This window comes from Manduca sexta, chromosome 18 (genome assembly GCF_014839805.1).
Source record: "Manduca sexta isolate Smith_Timp_Sample1 chromosome 18, JHU_Msex_v1.0, whole genome shotgun sequence".
Classification (NCBI taxonomy): domain Eukaryota; kingdom Metazoa; phylum Arthropoda; class Insecta; order Lepidoptera; family Sphingidae; genus Manduca; species Manduca sexta.
This window is the reverse complement of record NC_051132.1, coordinates 10485150-10503411: the sequence shown is the minus strand read 5'-3', so window position 1 is coordinate 10503411 and position 18262 is coordinate 10485150. Positions and strand designations below refer to the sequence as shown.

At 36.2% G+C, this 18262-nt stretch overlaps 2 protein-coding genes across 5 annotated transcripts in view; one reads left to right on the top strand and one right to left on the bottom strand.

Moving 5' to 3' along the window:
- The first annotated feature begins 631 nt into the window (after positions 1-631).
- LOC115439747 (gastrula zinc finger protein XlCGF57.1) lies at positions 632-4237 on the top strand. The gene is made up of 4 exons (XM_030163730.2): positions 632-2022; positions 2314-2444; positions 3164-3294; positions 3664-4237. The coding sequence occupies exons 1-4, from the start codon at positions 725-727 to the stop codon at positions 3877-3879; spliced, it is 1776 nt and encodes a 591-aa protein (XP_030019590.1). The 5' UTR covers positions 632-724; the 3' UTR covers positions 3880-4237.
- A 1775-nt stretch (positions 4238-6012) lies between these two features.
- The window catches only part of LOC115456457, a 31141-nt gene continuing 18891 nt past the window's right edge, over positions 6013-18262 (bottom strand). For 2 of the 4 annotated variants that reach the window (XM_030185541.2, XM_030185543.2), the window contains exons 2-7: positions 16443-16616; positions 13273-13416; positions 11801-11873; positions 10816-10889; positions 9933-10450; positions 6013-9647 (exon numbers count right to left, since the gene is read on the bottom strand). In XM_030185541.2, coding sequence (XP_030041401.1) covers positions 9941-10450; positions 10816-10889; positions 11801-11873; positions 13273-13416; positions 16443-16610 — 969 coding nt within the window. In that variant the 5' untranslated portion in view covers positions 16611-16616 and the 3' untranslated portion in view covers positions 6013-9647; positions 9933-9940. Of the gene's footprint in view, positions 9651-9932; positions 10451-10815; positions 10890-11800; positions 11874-13272; positions 13417-14001; positions 14085-16442; positions 16617-18262 lie in introns of those variants that run through there. The other 2 variants (XM_030185542.2, XM_037439865.1) reach the window with 2 other exon arrangements.

The window sequence follows — 18262 nt, the reverse complement described above, 5'->3', positions numbered from 1 at the left end:
TTAAATAAAACTATATTAAACGCAATATATACATTTACATTTCAATCAGCAAGTCATCTTGTGTTTAAATATTTAATGTTTATTTTTCATTTATAAGTTTGTCTTTTTTAGTAAATTCGTTCGCGTAATGAGTATGTAAGCGACGATAGCCTAGTTGGGTATGGAACGGTCTGCCGAGACGAATGTCCGCAGGTTCAAATCCCAAGGGCACATACCTCTGACTTTTCTAAAAATCATGTGTGTATTCTTTGTGAATTTATCGTTCGCTTTAACGGTGAAGGAAAACATCGTGAGGAAACCTGCACATCTGAGAAGTTCCTCTGTAGGAATTTCGAAGGTGTGTGAAGTCTACCAATCCGCACTAGGCCAGCGTGGTGGACTAAGGCCTAATCCCTCTCAGTAGTAGAGGAGGCCCATGCTCAGCAGTGGGCAAGTATATAATACAGGGCTGATATTATTATAATGAGTATGTACTAAGGCAAAATAAATAAAATGGTTGGATTTATTTTTATTCCTATGGGTATATATTTGACCTGACTTCGAAAATTAGATTTGAAGATTTATCAAAAATAAGGAACTAATGTTTAAAGGAATTATTTAATTATCTGGGGATATAAAATTTTGTAGAACGGTAACACTGAATATTGTCATTTACTTCATGACGCTAATTTTACTGTGCAAATGCATCATTTAATTTCAATACTAAATAAAGGCGTTTTAAATCATGCAAATAACAGTGGATATATTTGGGAAAATATGTCGTGCGTGTCTTTGCGAATCAACAAATATGAAATCGTTGTTTATGAAAATCGATGGCGAAGATCGCAATCTTTTGGATGTTCTAACAAACATAGCTAATGTGAGAATTAAAACTGAGGATAAATTACCCAAACTGGTTTGTAATGAGTGTGAGACAATCATGTGCAAGGCTGAAGCTTTCAAACGGCGCTGTCTTGAATCTCAGACGATTTTGAGAAACGTATCCGGCGAATCGGATTCAAACTTTGAAACCGAGGAGGACGACAAAAAAACACACATAAAAGATGAAAAGAATGATAGTATATTAAAAAGTTTGTTAGACCTTCCAGCAGCCCCTCTCAATAGTGCCGTAAATGAAGAATTGGATATAAAAATACCAAATTTACCTGATGTAAGTTGTAGCGACACTTATGTTGGAAATTTTGACAAAGCTTTGATTTGCGAAGATGTATTACAAATAGAGAATAGTGTTAAGGAAGAAGCCCATGACGAATTTGAACAGAATGATGACACTAGTTTTACTGATGAGCCATCGCTTTTAACTCCCATTATACCCGAATGTAAGACCAACACTGAAGAGAATTGCATGTACCACTTAAAAATGAACTCAAAAAATAAACACAAAATAGGACATCATAAAAGGTATAACGTTAATAAATATGATAAACTCTATAAAAAACTTGCAGACACTAGCATCATACCAATAAAAAACCAAATAGCCTGTCAGAAGTGTTATCTTCAATTCAGTACAGTTTCAGCATGGAATACACATCAGAATGCGCACAGAGAGGAGTCTAAAAATGTACAATTATTCCAATGTGCTGTGTGTTCATGTAAGTTTAAGCACCGCAAGACTTTAGTAAGGCATATGAGGAAACACAACGAGCCAAACACTATTAAATACCACTGTGATAAATGTAAAAGAGAATTTAAGTATAAAGCACATTTGGAGAACCATATTATATCAGTACACTCTCAGAATGGATTTACATGTGACTATTGCATGCAGAGTTTTAATGACAAGGAAAGCTTGGAAATTCATAGAGATAAACATAAAACAGACAAACGGCATCAGTGTGAAGTTTGCAAAAAGACTTTTTACATGCTTTGTACTCTAAAAGATCACATGAGAACACACACGGGTGAGAAGCCATTTTTGTGTTCTGTGTGTGGTAAAGGGTTCAGTCAGAAGACAAACTTGGCACAGCACATGAGGAGACATCAAGGGCTGAAGCCATTTAAATGTGAAACTTGTGAGAAAAGGTGATTATATTAATTAACTTAGTTTAAATAATTTTGGTAGGAAGTAAAATTGGGATCGAGAATTGCAGGATACAGGCATATCATTATGTAAACTGCCTGCCTGATAACAAATACTATTAATCATTTATGATATTTGGAATAAAAGATAGAAGCTTGCTATTGTAAACATCTTTTACAATTAAAATTTCAACACAAATTCTCATACAATGAAAAAAATCAAAACAAACATTTAAAGAGCATGTTAAATAAAAGAAGTTGTATTCATAATCAAATAATTTCAATTTCTTTTAGATTTGTGTCTAAAGGCGAACTAGAAGCTCACAACCGCACACATAGCGGCGCGCACCCATTCGTGTGTGACGAGTGCGGCAATGGCTTCACGACTTCTAGCTCTCTGGTCAAACACCGCCGGATACACACGGGTAATGAAAATACAATGACTAACAGCACTCAGCTTAGAATATGGAATAATAAAAACACAATTAGACAACGAAAAGGTATGGACCTTTTGTTGATATTAGTTATCACAATTAGCTAACATGGGTTAGGTAATTGTGATAACTAAATGTTTGAGAGACCAATGTGTTAGTTGCAGATTAGTGCCTTGAAAAATCACAATGTAAGTCACGGTCATTGGTGTCAATTTAATTGCCCCATTAAAATGGAGCTGCAAGTCAACTGTAACCTATATACGAATATAGTTAAAATATTAATGCACAGCAACCACAAGTCAATGTTGACTGTTACCAAGATACAACTATAGCAAATATCCATAAGGGGGTTCTAAATTTTATGCATTCCCTGTCTAAAACGGTGTTCAAAATATTATGTTTCCATAATTTATTTTTGCTCCAATAATATGTCTAAAAAATTAGAATATTTTGTACCTTTCAAAAAATAATTGTGCTGAAACACAATTCTTGTTTTTCATCCATTTTTATATGTGTAAAACCTTTGACGTGTTTTGGAAAAATAATCGAACACGGCGGTTTTAGTATGAAATAAAAAAATATGATTTAATCTACCATAATGATTTAGTACTTGGATGTATGAACATAGTATTTTTTTTTGTAATTGTGTGTATAATACCAAATAAAAAAAAGAAACAATTAAAAAAAAACGAATTCTTTTAATACTGCAGGCGAGCGTCCATACATATGCGACATGTGTCCGATGCGGTTCACAGCTTCAGGTACACTAAAGAACCATCGCAGAACTCACACGGGAGAGCGGCCCTTCCAGTGCTCCTATTGTGAGAAGGCTTTTGTGCAGGTATAGACTAACATTATGTTGCTTATAATTATGACAATGTGTATGCCAAAATGTTTTGTAGCCTTTTCTTATTATTCCCCTCCTTAAATTTATACTTCTCTAAACGCGAAAACCTAATTTCGATTCCACTTCTAAATCCAAGATTTCAACATTTTCAAATCCAAACAAAGCTGCTATTTAGCCAGTGGTTCGAAAATCGTCTTTTTATTGAACCCATTCTATTTCGTAATTACATACTCATTACTGCTAAATAACTTATGAGCTATTTCTTCCTCAAATTAATTTACTATAAGTTCAATAATATGCAAATATCACCACATAAAATTAGTCAAACCATTTTATAAATTCTGGTTTTATATATTTTTCTAGCGGAACGATCTTATCTCCCACATTCGCTGTCACACTGGCGAGCGTCCCTTCGTATGTTCGCTTTGTGGGCAGAGCTTCCGCAAAGCATCTGGCTTGAAGGCGCACGGACGCGTCCACGGGACAACGTCGGGCTTACGACAAGATCTGCGCCAGGACATTCGCCAGGAAATGAGACAGGAGTTGATGCTGAATGTGCATTGTGAACCGACACATTGAACTTTACTCGCCCTCTATTACGTGGGACCTGATAATATAGTTGGCAAAATATAGATATGATGATACCTCTGTTTGTCTCTTAAATGGGAAAAAGGTGGGAAGTTTAATTGTATGAGATGTTTTGATTGAGATGACTATTTGCTCTCTGAGAAGTTAGATACTTAACTCCTAAGGAAATTGTCTGGATGACTAATTATTGTTATTCCGTTACTACTTCTGGGTGTGATTTGTATGTTCGAGCGTTGATTTCCGAGCAAGAGTGGTCTACGTGTTTGTAGCTCACATTACGAAGTATACACATTGAACTTAAATTGAAAACTATAGGTACAATTAATACCATATATTTCATTGTGGAAAATACTGTAAATGTTAAATAATGAAATCAGGAAGCATTTATACAATATGAATTAATCATATTTTGTATCATGAAATTTTAACGATTTGTGTTTATTATGTGTGTGTCTTTATTTTAATATATGTGTAATTATTGGAATAAAATGCTTTTTTCCTAATGCCCCGTACTTTTTATTCTCCATACAACTAATAAATATCATTGAACGCAATATTCGCGGCGAAGTGGGTGCACTATCTGCGTCTGCCTACCTCTTATATAGTACACGTTATCTTTACTTTGGTTGTTTCAAAATTTTTGTGATTTGGATATGGTTTCATTCATTTCATAATAAATATGCTACTAAAATTATTGATTCCGGACATCTTAAGTACACATAACTTTAAAGAGCAACACTTATAAAGAATTTCGATAGAATTTTAAAAAAAATCTTAATAATTATAATAGCTGCAACATGTCAAGCAAGTACTGCGAGACAACAAGCTCCAAATTCCACGCCGCCGTCACAGAAACCGAGTGAAACCAGCCACAGTTGAACGTGTTCCGGTTGTATTACCATATGTAAGAGGAGTCACCGACAAGATTGGCTACATCCTGAAGCGTGCTTCCATAAAACTTATTTTAAGCCGCCTAAGAAGATTAGTCATTTTTACCACCTGTCAAGTGTCACATACCTCTACAAGAACCGGGAGTATACAAAATAGATTGCAACTGTGGCCTCTCTTATATCGGGCAAACAAAAAGAAATATAGGGACCCGCGTAAAAGAACATATAGCTGACGTGAAACACCAACGCTCGACGAAGTCTGCAGTCGCTGAACACTCTGAGGGAGGCGCCAATCATTATCTGCGACTAGACAAGCCACAAATCCTCGCCAAAGAACACCGATTCCTGCCTAGGATGATTCGCGAGGCTATTGAAATTAAAAACATCCTAATTTCAATAGGGAAGATGGTTGGAAGCTTGCACAAGCCTGGGATCCAGTTCTACATTTAATTAAATCGGAACCCAAAAGACCGGCTGCCAGACTTCAAGACACTGTGAGCTCATTCTGCGTAGATCGGACCACCAACAGCTAAAATTTAAAAAGTTGTATAATTGTAAAATGTAGGTAGATATTGTAACTTTGACTTTACGGATGAACAACACCTCAGTCCCCCCCGTGACCATGAAGGCTGCAAAGTCTTCGAAACGTCGGGAGAAAATAAAATACTAGCACCGCGATAGAATCCGAAAATTAGTTTAATTTCAAATTATAATAGATTTTTTCGTCAATCCGTATGAATATATAAATAGTTACGAGTTAGATAGTTCGCGCGTCGCGCAGTAAATTGACATAATTCTCAAGGCCATTTGATCAGGGACAGACCTTTTCAACAAGAAAATTTTACTTCATATGTGATGCAATCCAGAGGATTTTTGACAGTAGACTGTCTATAGCCACCGGTAAATCTGAGCAGAATTACAGTTGAGTGTACTGTTCACAATAACTACTTTAGACCAGTATGTTCTTCATAAAGGTACTTATTTATAGACATTGTCATGAAAATGGAGATGATAGGTAGGGAGGTAATATAGTTACCATATTATAGGTATGTTCATATGTTTATAGTACGCAATTCTCGTTACCACACTGTTTATTGCTGTGATTCAGAGTAGACAGGACTTGTTACAATTTTGTCGTTTGTGGTGGCAGGATAGGTTGAAATGAAGTAACATTTAGATGCTCCCATAGTCTAGATAGACTTAACTTATTCATTTGACACAATAAAACAAATCGGAACAGAAAATAAATTCTTTATTTTATAATTTCAATATCCAATTTGATCAGATTAACGCAACGCTGTTTTAAAAAAAATGACGTTTCAAAACCGAATAACAGCTTGACGGGGTAAAAAATATCTTTTAATCTGTTATTGAGATCGTAGAAATACATCACAATGTAAAATTGCTATTAATTAATGTATTGCCATATTCAAGGTTCTTACACCTTTATCCCACGAGGGACAAAAAAATTGAGGGTTGCCAACATTTGAGCAAAAAAATTTTTGGCATTTTTTCCCGTTATCCCGGCAACCCGGTTCGAAAAAACAAATGAAAAATAGAAGGTGTAAGCCGCCTCCATTATATAAAAAATCGCTCTAAAATCTTTTATTTTTACATCTATAACCTATTTTATTTACAATACACTGTTTTACTGAGGTAATGGTTTTTTACCTATGAAAAAACCTTTGTACTGTTAAATTTATTACTTTCTGCTCTAGAAAAATTATCTTTTTTACAACTAGAAAATATTACTTTAATAATATCATACTGTGTCCATTTTTTAGTCTGGGAAACATTTGTCAAACCTATTTTTCAATATATCCTACTTTTTATTTATTCTGTGCATTTTAAACGAATCCCTTTTAGAGCATAAAACTATATTATTGTCTACGACATAGATAGCGACCTACTCAGGTTAATATGATTCGACAAACGTGCCCCAAACTGTGAGGTCTAACGTACGTATCTCATCTAAAAATTATAAAACTATTATAACAGTACTACATCTTATATATGTAATAACTAGTATATATATACTTCTGATGGTTTATATAATATAATTAACAATGGTTTTCGTTTGTTGGCACGTCACTGACTTTAAATGTTATCGTTTAATCAGCTCAAGGAGGAATGTCTTTATTTAAATTATAGTATTATTCGATAATTTCAGAAAATAGTATTATAAATTATACAAAAGTAAACTATTTTTTTGCACGAAATGTATCATAAATTGATGCGTAATATATTAATGAATAATGATGTATAATTTAGCTCATCTTAGTAGTAAAACAGTTGCATTGGGTTGTATTAACAATGAAAAATTTAACTATTATCTTAACGCAAACGGACTATAAATATACCATTGAATTTTATTAAAAGGGCTCACAAAACAATACATATCAGCAGGTGTCGCGCCGTAGGTAACAACCAATTTATAAGACTCCAGTTCTTTTGATCCCTAATAATAAGAATTTATCTTTTTAGTAACTATTGTGCCCCATCGACGTAGAAATTAAATAAACTTTTGAATGAAACAAAACATCAAGTCCGTGTAGCGTTAAAAATATCTATATCACGAAGATATATAAATCAAACGCATAAACAATTGAATGCTGGACTATTTTTGATGCAGTTTACATGACTTGTTCAATGCAGTCCATTGCTGAGTTGGGTACTCTATTTCTGGCTAGAGTTTCTGTAGTGTATTATAACCGAAGGTGTTATGGACGAAATGAACAATTTGTATGAAATATTAAACAAAAATACTAACAAATGGAAACCTGAAATATGTCAGTACGGCTTTAAAATGACTTACGGAGTTTTGTGTCGAGGGAATAGTGATTTTGATATGAGTCGCCGTACAAGCGAGTAATTTTTAGTATTAGTATACCTACAATTCTGCTTTGCTTTTTAGAAAGATGGCAGATAATATTAAATTCATTCGTGGTAGTGGAGGAATCTTTTGCGCTTTTCTGATAAAACCTGATTTTGAATTTCGATGTTATCTCCTTGACTAGATTAAACGATACATCTTGTTTTAAGACTAGGTTACGTTACCCACTTTTCTTATAAAAATTACACCTCAAAACAGCCAGGATAATTTCCGTTTATAATATCTTTCAAAGTAATTTTTGTAAAAAATGTGGAATATTTTTTTTTTTTATGAATCGACACAATCAAAAATCGTAGACCCCAAGGGAAATGCGGGTGCATTACAACATCTAAATAAAGCTGGCCATTCAGTCGTCGGATTATGGGACATCAGCAATGTTGATAGAGTTGCGAATTGAATGGCAGGCTGAGCTGCGATACTAAACAAACTATAGCCGCGCTAATTCACCAGAAATTATAAAAATAATACCATTTTCATACAGATAATTAAAATAATACGTATTTTTAAATTATTGGTATTGTATTTACAAAAGTTTTATATATACTTAAAAGTATTTAAAACAATTTTGGCTCACATGTAAGTATATCACAGAGAAAATTCCCTTTAAGAAATTGAAACTCAGAATAAATCAACAAAATCTGATGAATTAGCGCGACGTCAAACACAAAAATACGCAATAGTTCTGTTACGCCATTTTTAATATGCAAAAAGCTGGATGTAAACAATAATTTGATTATTGATGATGTCCCACGCAATGATATTCGAATTGTTAAAAGAACATATCTCACATTGAAGTATTCATATCAGAACTATTGCGTATAAAGAATATATAGAGTATTTAAAAAGCATCCGTGCATTTAAAACCGTCCACGGACTCAAGAACTAAGTACTACATTAGAAAAAAAAAACATTAACCTTCGATCAGGCGCCTGGGGTCAAGTAAACCCTGGAACTTTTCTAGTGGTTTAATATCGGTCTATAGACTTTGCCTGTCAATTTTTTTTTAATATCGATTGGTCATAAACGAGTTCAAAAGATGTAATCGCGCCCAACCTAAGATTAATTTAACAATTTCTGTTTGTTATTTGGCAGTCTATGTCGCGTGGACTTTATCAAAAACGGCACAGTCTAAATCCTCGGCACTATAAAAACGAACGTCTAGAATTTTAATACACTTGTTACAATATTTACATTTGTATTTTTTTAATCATATTCAACAAAGTCCACGGCGAATTATTATATTATTATGTTAAAAAAATCATCAGCTGCCGAAAAAAATAATACTAAAAATAATAAAAAAATCGCGTATTCCGCTATTGAAACTTAAGCACGTTAACACTTACATTACAAAAAAATATAAAATAAATCTATACAATTTAACGCGTAAAATAATCATACAAAAATAATATATTTTCGTTTTTACAATTATTATATTTTTATCATCACATATTTTATTTATTATAATGAAAAAAGGCGTAAATCAAAGACAGTTTGAGGACAGGCGACCGAGATGTTGCTGTGCTTGTTCCACACTAACAATGCGTGTTAACATAAGATAATATTCAGACGTTTTGAAAAATAATATAGATTTGTTCAATAAAGTTATGGTAAAAATTAACGCGATAATACAAATGACATAATACATGTTCTTCAAAACATCTTATCTCTCTTATGTTGGCAGAACTATACTTACAAAAAAATGACTAAATGTATTGCTATTTCTCATTATCGGTCGCCTGCCGCAACTAATCTTCATTTGCGTGTCCGTAGTTTGACTACAAAAATTGGAAAATAATAATATTAAGAAGAAAAAATACGGGATATATTTTAATTCGGTAACTACTTAGATGGCACTTCTTGAACTAGAAATCAAGCCACTCGGCTCTAACTCCGCGTCGCACAGTTCAAAACTGGCCAACGCATGACGTCACGGGAATTTCGAAAGACTGCGGGCGATCCTTCGGGACTGCAGCGCTCTGCTGGAAAACGCACTAAATGAAATAACTTATAGGTCATCTAGATATAAGTACCCGCACATAATTGCTGACGTTGAAAAGAAGAAATCACTTTTCGGATTACCGTTGAGCGGTGTATAACAAGTTGAACTATAATCGTATTGGTAGTTATGCGGTCTCAGTGCGCTTGGACAAATAATTTAACTCTGTTCCGTACGACAAATCGCACGGAGATCTGCGACTCGTCCATTATGTGTGGCGACCGATTTACGTACCAATAATTCGAATAAAACAAAATCAACTCACCAATCAGTTCATTTAGCGCTGGCCTTCTCCAAAAAGTCCATTTTCAACCTCAACTCAATGAGAAAAAGTTGTTTTTGCAGTGAAAATATCTCCTCCTTCTGTCTCAGTTCCATGTTTAATATCTTCATTTTGGCCTCGTGTTCCCATATCGCGTGCTGCCTCTTCGCGGAGTAGTAAAGTCTCTCCTCCTCGGTGGCGTTGCCGCAGTCGTGTTTAATATCATCGTTCTTTTCGTTTTTCTCGTGTCCGTTCTTCCGTGCGTCGTCCAAATTGCTCAAATTCAACGGCGTGTTTGACAATTCGTTTAGTTTCTGCAAGAAGTTCTGCTGTATCCTCGCTTGTTCTATCGCTTGAAGCGGGTTGGTTAGTAGGGGCAGGGTGGGCATTAGTGGGTTGATGGGGGGTATCGGTTTGTGGGGCGGCGGGGTGGGGGTCTGGGGTATGATTTGGACTTGGGGCTCGAGTACGTTGATCGTTTCGTCGCTGTCGTTCGTGCTGGACAGTCGGCCGTTCGACATCTGTTGGCAACATTTTGTAACTGAGGTATCGTGGTTATGGTGAGTTGCCAGTAAATAATTTTTTTTGGGGTAGGTATACAACTGCAGAGCTGACGTTAAAGAGTAAAATTGGCATAAGATTCAACTAAACTAATTAAACATTATTTATCCACGAATAAATATGTTTAACAAGTTTTAAATATAAAATAAAAACGGTATGATAACCTATAAGGAAGATGTAAGAGGGTTCTCTATCGGACATAAAAAAATACTTCTATAAAAGTGTCACAAATTTCGGATTTTATCGGGATTACACATTTAATTTTGTCTTTTTTTTTTCAGAATATCACCTATTTCATGTGTATATCTCTATGTATGTGACTCACGTTGACAGGTAGGCAGTCGTCATCCTTGGCGCTGTGGGTGCCTTCCGCGCTGGTCGTGGGCTCGCCCTCCTCCTCTGCATAACATTGTCGAAAATATTCACTCACATCTTAATTTAACTGATTCAATCTCATTCTTAATCTTCGATCCGATCCAGAGAATAAGCTAATTGTAAGTATTTGTAAGCTTGTCAAAAAATCTTAGTTCTGATTGGTTAATTTTTACGAAAGAAAATCGATTGGAATCCTTTATTGAAAATGGCGGTTAAAGGACCCTATTACAGTATTGCGGTCTCGTGCGTAAGAGTGCATGTAGGTCGTCCAATTTTTGTATTTTTACCGGCTAGCAATGAACGCGCACTGTAATATTCCGATTTAAAGAACATCGTAGTCAATGTCTATGAAATTTAAATTAAAATACAAATTCATAGAACGACGAGGTTTTCTATGTCTTGGATGTTGTTGAAACTCTTTACAGGCATGGTTATGGTTATGGGCTCCTTTTTTCCGTACTTACCCGTAAAAAAGTCGGGCCATTGTGCGTATCTTTACAGGCATATCGGCGTTTGCGATCACACGAGCGACTTTTTTATGTCAACAATTGTCAAGGGTGAATTGGCAAGGGCGCCGCCAGTCAATGGCCCAGGTAGAGGACAAGTTGGTATGGAGAATGAGAAAAGTATGAATTGTAGGTAAAGTCGAGAGCACATGTTCCTCCACCATTTCCCCTCTTTCGCTTTAATAATAACATAGAGCAGAGCGTAATTGAGCGTACGGAATATTAGAAATGGAATTGGTGAATTTATTCGAGTTTCGACGTACGGAAAAATAAGTCCAGACGATAAGTCAAGTCGAAGACTTAGGACTTTGGTTGCTTTCAATTTGACAACTTTTTAAGAATCTTTAAGGGGGGGGGGGTGACCCTCCCTGCCCCCTCTTGGCGACGCCCTTGTGTATTAGTGACTATATTATTTAACTGTTAATTTACCTTTGACATCTAGAGGATGTATACTCTGCCAGAGCATTCCGTCCAGCAGACCGGGCGTGTCAGACGGCGCTTGCTACAACACAACACAGTAATTAATCAACATTATAATAATTATAGTAGGTAAGGTAAAAATCCCGTCGTAAAAATTTTTTCGGAACGTCTCGTTGTCAGCTAGTGTATATTTAATGACAGGACGCTATTGTTCTGGCTACCTGTGAGTCGAGAGGCGCAGTCAATCGTTGCTTGATATTTTAATTAATACATTATGTACCAATTGGTAATCATTATGTTGCATCAAAATAAGATCAATGTTATTCAATTTTGGCCGTTATGGCCAATGGCCTAAGTTAACACCTCATTGGAACGAGTATAAAGTATATACGAATTTTACTAACACGGCATATTTTTCTGTAAGGTTGCGTACGCGCAAATTGTGTAACGCATCGGGGTCATTGTACTTTAGTAGGTCGTTGACCATTCCAGTGTCAATGAAATGTATGTCATGTGTACTAGTTCAAAAACTAATGAACATCTAATGAAATCAAATTAGATCTTCTCCAACCTCTCTTAAGCCCGGCAGCGCATCTTGATTTCTTCTAGTATTATAGGTGATCAGATGACGCTTGTTTATTCGCCGGGCTATTATCATCAGTAATAGGGTGCCTGTCGTTGGATACCACAATTGGTCCTGCGCCTGATCTCTCTTCGGTCATGTCGGATTGCCGTCTCACCGGACTATGAGAGTGAAGGAACAGAGAGTGCTTGTGTATTACGCACACACTTGTGCACTATAATATATCCTGCGTACCTAGCTGATCTCCGTTGAAATTGGCCGCCGTGGCCGAAATTCGGCTAGGAAGAATTCATTTATTCATTGTTGGATAGATCCCAAGACTTTCCAGACCGACTGTTAGAAGCAGGCTATGCTAGAAAACCTGGGTGGTAGGTGGCACTGTAAAGTACACCGTATTTATGCTGTCAAGCAACATTGTCCAATCACTTTCGTGTTTCGGTTTGAAGAATATTGCAGCCAGAATTATTTGAAGGCATTTTAAGGCTCAACAAATGTCTTAGGGTGAAAAACGCAGTGCAGCCACGTAGAACTTTCTATTTAAGTTCAGTTAGTGTTACTGTCAATGATTAATTGTGTCGCTTATCATTAGGTGGTATGTTCATTTAGTAATTGTATTAAAAAAATACAAACACATGAGAACTTCCTCCTATTTTGGAAGTCGGGTAAAGAAGTGTAATGATTACTTCCTTGTAGAATTTCGGCTACAGCAGCCAACCTAGCCAGCCACACAGGAGATACTATAGTGCACAAGTGTGCAAAACACACAGGTAGTCTTCATTCCTTCACATTTACAGTCCGGTGAGACAATACTACATGACCGAAGAATCATGCGCAGGACCAACGGCTTCACGTGTTAAAAAACATGTCCTTTTATTAAAAAAAAAAAAGAAATATATACCGGGTGGTTGAGCGTGGTGTCGTGCGCGCGCATCTTGCACTTCTTCTTGTAGTTCTCGTACCACATCTTGACCTGCGCGGGCGTGCGCGGCCGCTCGCCGCCGCACCGCTTGTTTACCTCCTCGCATATCGTCGACCACACCAGCTGCAACATTAACGTCACGTTACCGCACGACTGCTGATGAGCTACACTAATGTTAATGTCTAGGGGGATATTGTATTGCTATTATGAGGGTATGTTGGGGTGAATGGTTTTTTATTGCTTCCATAGGTAGACGAGCTAACAGCCCACCTGATGGTTAAGTGGTTACCGTTCCCCATAAAATAAAATACTTTATACATCTCATCGGTGAACATAGTTGCATTAATGATAAGTCAAGGTACATAAGCATATTTAAATATTACCCCAATTAAGTCGCTTATGTAACTACAAAATTTATATACCTATTGGACATAAATTAAAACCATGGACGTCAGCAATGCCAGGGGCACAGCTAAGCCCCTGCCTACCGTAAAAAACTTATAAAGCAGTCAGTTGAACTTCGCCTTGAATTCCATGCTTTCAGAGTGTTATGCATAATACAATTGGACAAAGCTTCTTTCGGAAACATCTTTTGTAATGATCGATTTGTTCCTATCACCATGTCCATCATGCTATTCAGGGGAAGTCCTGCACCCGCCATCCATTTTACCGTATGAAAAATATAGTAGAAATAAAAAATAAACTTACATAATTATACAGTTGACTTTGAGCATCCATTTATGCAATCAAATTGTAGCAATTGGTTTCTTTTGATTTTAACACAATTTCTAATGGGTTAATATATTTTGGTTATATTCCGTTGCTATCTATTTATAATTTATCAGAATAAATGTAGCAAAAATTATTTTAGAGCGGCACAATATTTACGCATATTCAGTGAACTTAACACAAAAAAGTTTCATACAATTATAACTATTCTAGTGTTTGAATTCAGATAATTAAAAAACCACCATGATAGATCAATAGGTTACAATGAAAACCGGATTAAAAATACTACTTATTATCGTTGAGAAGTAGTTTTAAGCATTCCTTAAAGAAACATTAACATAATATTATTTTAGTGCTTAGATATCAAATATATACACTTCAATAAAACCATATTACGAAGCGGTAGAGACAAAACAGAAACGTTTGAGCACAAAACTTGACTAACTGATTGATCTTATTCGTATCAAAATCGATCTTTTATAATTGCCACATTAAGTACTTTTAAAACCCATAAAATGTTTAACTAACTAATTAACGCACATCAAAATACAAGATGAAAAGTCATTAAGAAGGAAAAAAAATTAACAGTAAAAAAACTACTTTAAAATTTAGAATTCACAGTCACCACACAAAAATGTCGCCACTGTCCGCCGCCACCGATCCTCGGAATTCATCGACACATTTATTTGTAACTTTACACTGTTTGAAATGCTGACAGTGCAGAATATCGGCTCATGTCACCTATACGAATTTGTTTATCATTATTAACTGCGTATTGGATATTGAATTTGAGTGCAATTTTGTAAACACTCAAACAAAAATATAAACTTTAGTTTCTACCTAAACGTACACGCGCAAGCGCACACGCACACGCACAAACACGCCTTTTATTCCCGACGGTATAAGCAAACTGGCAACTAAGCACCCACTTTCTGCCGTATGAATTCCTTCCCTTGATGTGATAAGAAAACGAGTCTATCGCCATATCGGGCGTAAATTCCAAACTGCAGAAAAATGTGCCAAAAAACCTAAATCACATTACGCGACACGAGATTCGAACGCGAGAGCTCAGTGCGGGGAGTGCGGTAGTAGTAGTGCGTGATAAATACAACTACACCACCAAACAGTTAATATCTATAAGAAATATATATAAATATAATAAATCCCTTGGTTTCGATTGTTTAAGAATATAGACACATTAACTAGGTTTGCTCGGTGGCGTAGTTGTATTGCACGTCCGGTACAATAGCGCTCTGAGGTCCTGGGTTCGAATCCCGGATCGGGCAAAGTGATATTTGGGTTTTTCTGCTCAGTATCAGCCCGGAGTGTGGAATTTGTGCCCGATATGGCGATAGGCTCGCCCCCTATCACATCATGGGACGGAACATACTTGGCGAAAAGTGGGTGCCCTAGTTGCGCCTCTGCATACCCCTTCGGGGATAAAATGCGTGATGTTATGTATGTATGTAACTAGGTTTGAATAGAATATCAAGTACGTGCCTCAGATTGTTAGGCTTTAGAGTATGGACATATGTTTAAGTAGAATAAATTAACTACACAGTACCACTATCTCTCACGAAACCGACGGCAAGTGATGGTTTTCTGTTTCATCAGACTTGACTACACAACATCAATCACTATTCCTTTCATTAACATTGGCAATACATCAAATTTTCCGGAAACATATGGCGATATTTAAGGTGTAAGTTATCCATTTGCAAGCGTCTCTTTATACTATGTCAAGTTTCTGTTAATCTAAATTCAGTAGAATTTTATTATATAATAACCCGCTTGCTTTACAAAGTACATAATGTACATAACCAATGTAAAAACAACAAAAAATTAGGCCAATACATGACGTAAACGTAGAACATTTCGCGTCGTCAACAGAAACAATGTTTTCACACAACGATAGAAACTCAAGCCTTCGTCGCGTAACGTTAACATTTTGTTATGTTACACGACACCACGACCCAGTTGTTCGAGGAATGCTCTTTAATTGGACGGACAGGACTTTAGCGTCACATATCTATAAAATGAGCGCTAGAAATCTATTTATCTTCACGTTTTAGCACCGCATTCCAATTCCAACATCATTTTTAAGTGTGCTAAAGTTGTCCTATTTCAAAAGAATGTGAAAATCTGAATGTGTTTTTCACAATTCCGTTATAACTTTTGGGTGATGAGAAAGTTTGGAAAGTTGTATGAATACATTTTGAGACTGGGTTTTAATATGAGAGACTTTCTGGGGTTAGTACGTAAGACTTAGTTAGTCATGCAAAGTTGTACAGTTCTGAATATTGATACTGTTTATGAGTAACCATGACGCTGATCACATCTCGATTATTTGTCATCCTTTTATACTAGAAAAGGAAGACCATTGCTCTTTACCATGTTGGGAGTACCACGTGAGGAGGTACCTGTTTGCTCCGGTTGGTGGCGTTGTTGGAGCGCCCCTGGCGGAGCACGTCGCGGTGGCGCGCGATCAGCTCCAGCACGGTGCGCTTCTCCAGCTCGGTGAAGTTCTTCGAGCGCTCCTTGTGACCGCGGCGGGCGCGGATCGACGACGCACCGCTGCGTGTTGACATATCACTCTGGAATAATGAAAGTCGACAAATTATTTTATGTTTCATATTTTTGGTAGTCTTCTGTACTTATTGTTAAGTAGTACTGCAGTACTGCTTACGTTTTGCAGCATAGCATATACCGAAATTGAGACTGTGACATAAAACCGTCCTTGTGAGCTCAAAAATCACCAATTGGCGGTAATTAAATGAAAAAATCCGCCCATTTGGCACGATGATTTGTAATTATTTACGTTTGCTTCATTTGAATACGAGACTAGAAAATGGACCTTGAACGAAACCTGTCCCTAACAGCTATAACCGTTTGCTATTTATCCATACATACATACACTCATACTTACGCAAATATATACACTTATATAAAACATATACATAAAAACTCCATAAACATAAAATTTATAAGGAATCAAGAATAAAATAATAAGAATATTTTGAAAAAATGTAAACGAGTTTAGCGAGCCGCTGGCCTGATGATGTGCCCACTAACACACGCAACTAACAAAACTTTGAATAAAGTGGCACAACGCCAGTCACCCCATAGCTTATAGGTCAAGGTTCATAATTACACTAATTACAATGTCTTTGAATTTGTCACAAGTATTTTATGACTTTTTGATTTCTTTAATGAAAAGCTTAAATATTTTTGAAAAGTACTAATGATTCGCCCCAGGAGATGGTGCAATACCATTAAAATGCATAAGATGCTGCTCGCGGCTTCGATCGCGTAAAAAGCCTTTTCCGCTCAAAATCATTGAAGCAAACCAAGGTGCTATCTGTATGACTCTTGGGTCATATAATATACAATTATTATCTAAGAAAGCAAATCATCACGTAAAAAAGTAGCCCACGTGTTAATCCAGGACGTGTGTCACATTTCATCCAAATCCGTTCAGCTGTTTCTACTTTTATTTCTGATTCGGATTCAGATGTTTGTTTGAAACTGACATCCGAATCTTTTTCACAAACTTTCACATTTATAATACTCATAGAAAGGAAGAAGGTAAGATGCGTCCCGAAGGGTAGGAATGGGAACAACTACGATGTGAAATGTCGTAGCGGATCTTTTCAAATTCAGTCATAAAATTATCCTTGTTCGGCATAATCCTTACGAATAATTATCCATGGTAAGATTTAATAAAAGCCAGAGCTGGTTATACTTATTATTAAGTAATCAATTTCAAGTGATTGACCGCGTAGTTCTGTGTCGTTCATTCTCGGATAAGTAGCCGACATTCCAAATGGTTATTAGTTTATTCATAGCTTGCAAAACGCGAATAAAAATATTTTGACTTTGACCCCCAACATTACCATTTTGGGTAAACCGGCGTTTACACGATTCAATAACACGACAAAGGTCGTAAAGGCTTTGTATTATTTGTTTGCTTCAACCCCCCCCCCCCCCCTCTCCTGCCCCAGAAAAAGGGCGCGCTAGCCGTGCTTTTACAAGTTATTTACTCGAAATTCATTAAATATAACAAAAAAGAACTGATGAAAGAAAGAAAGATGTTATGTTCACTTTGAAAGATATTTTGTTATCATGACGGTATTCTGTTATTACTTTTTTTGGATTCTCTGCTTCTTTTCCTAAAGTACACATTATATTAATTTGCAGCTTGCAGCAGCAGCAGCAGCAGCAAATATTCCTTATTTAATTA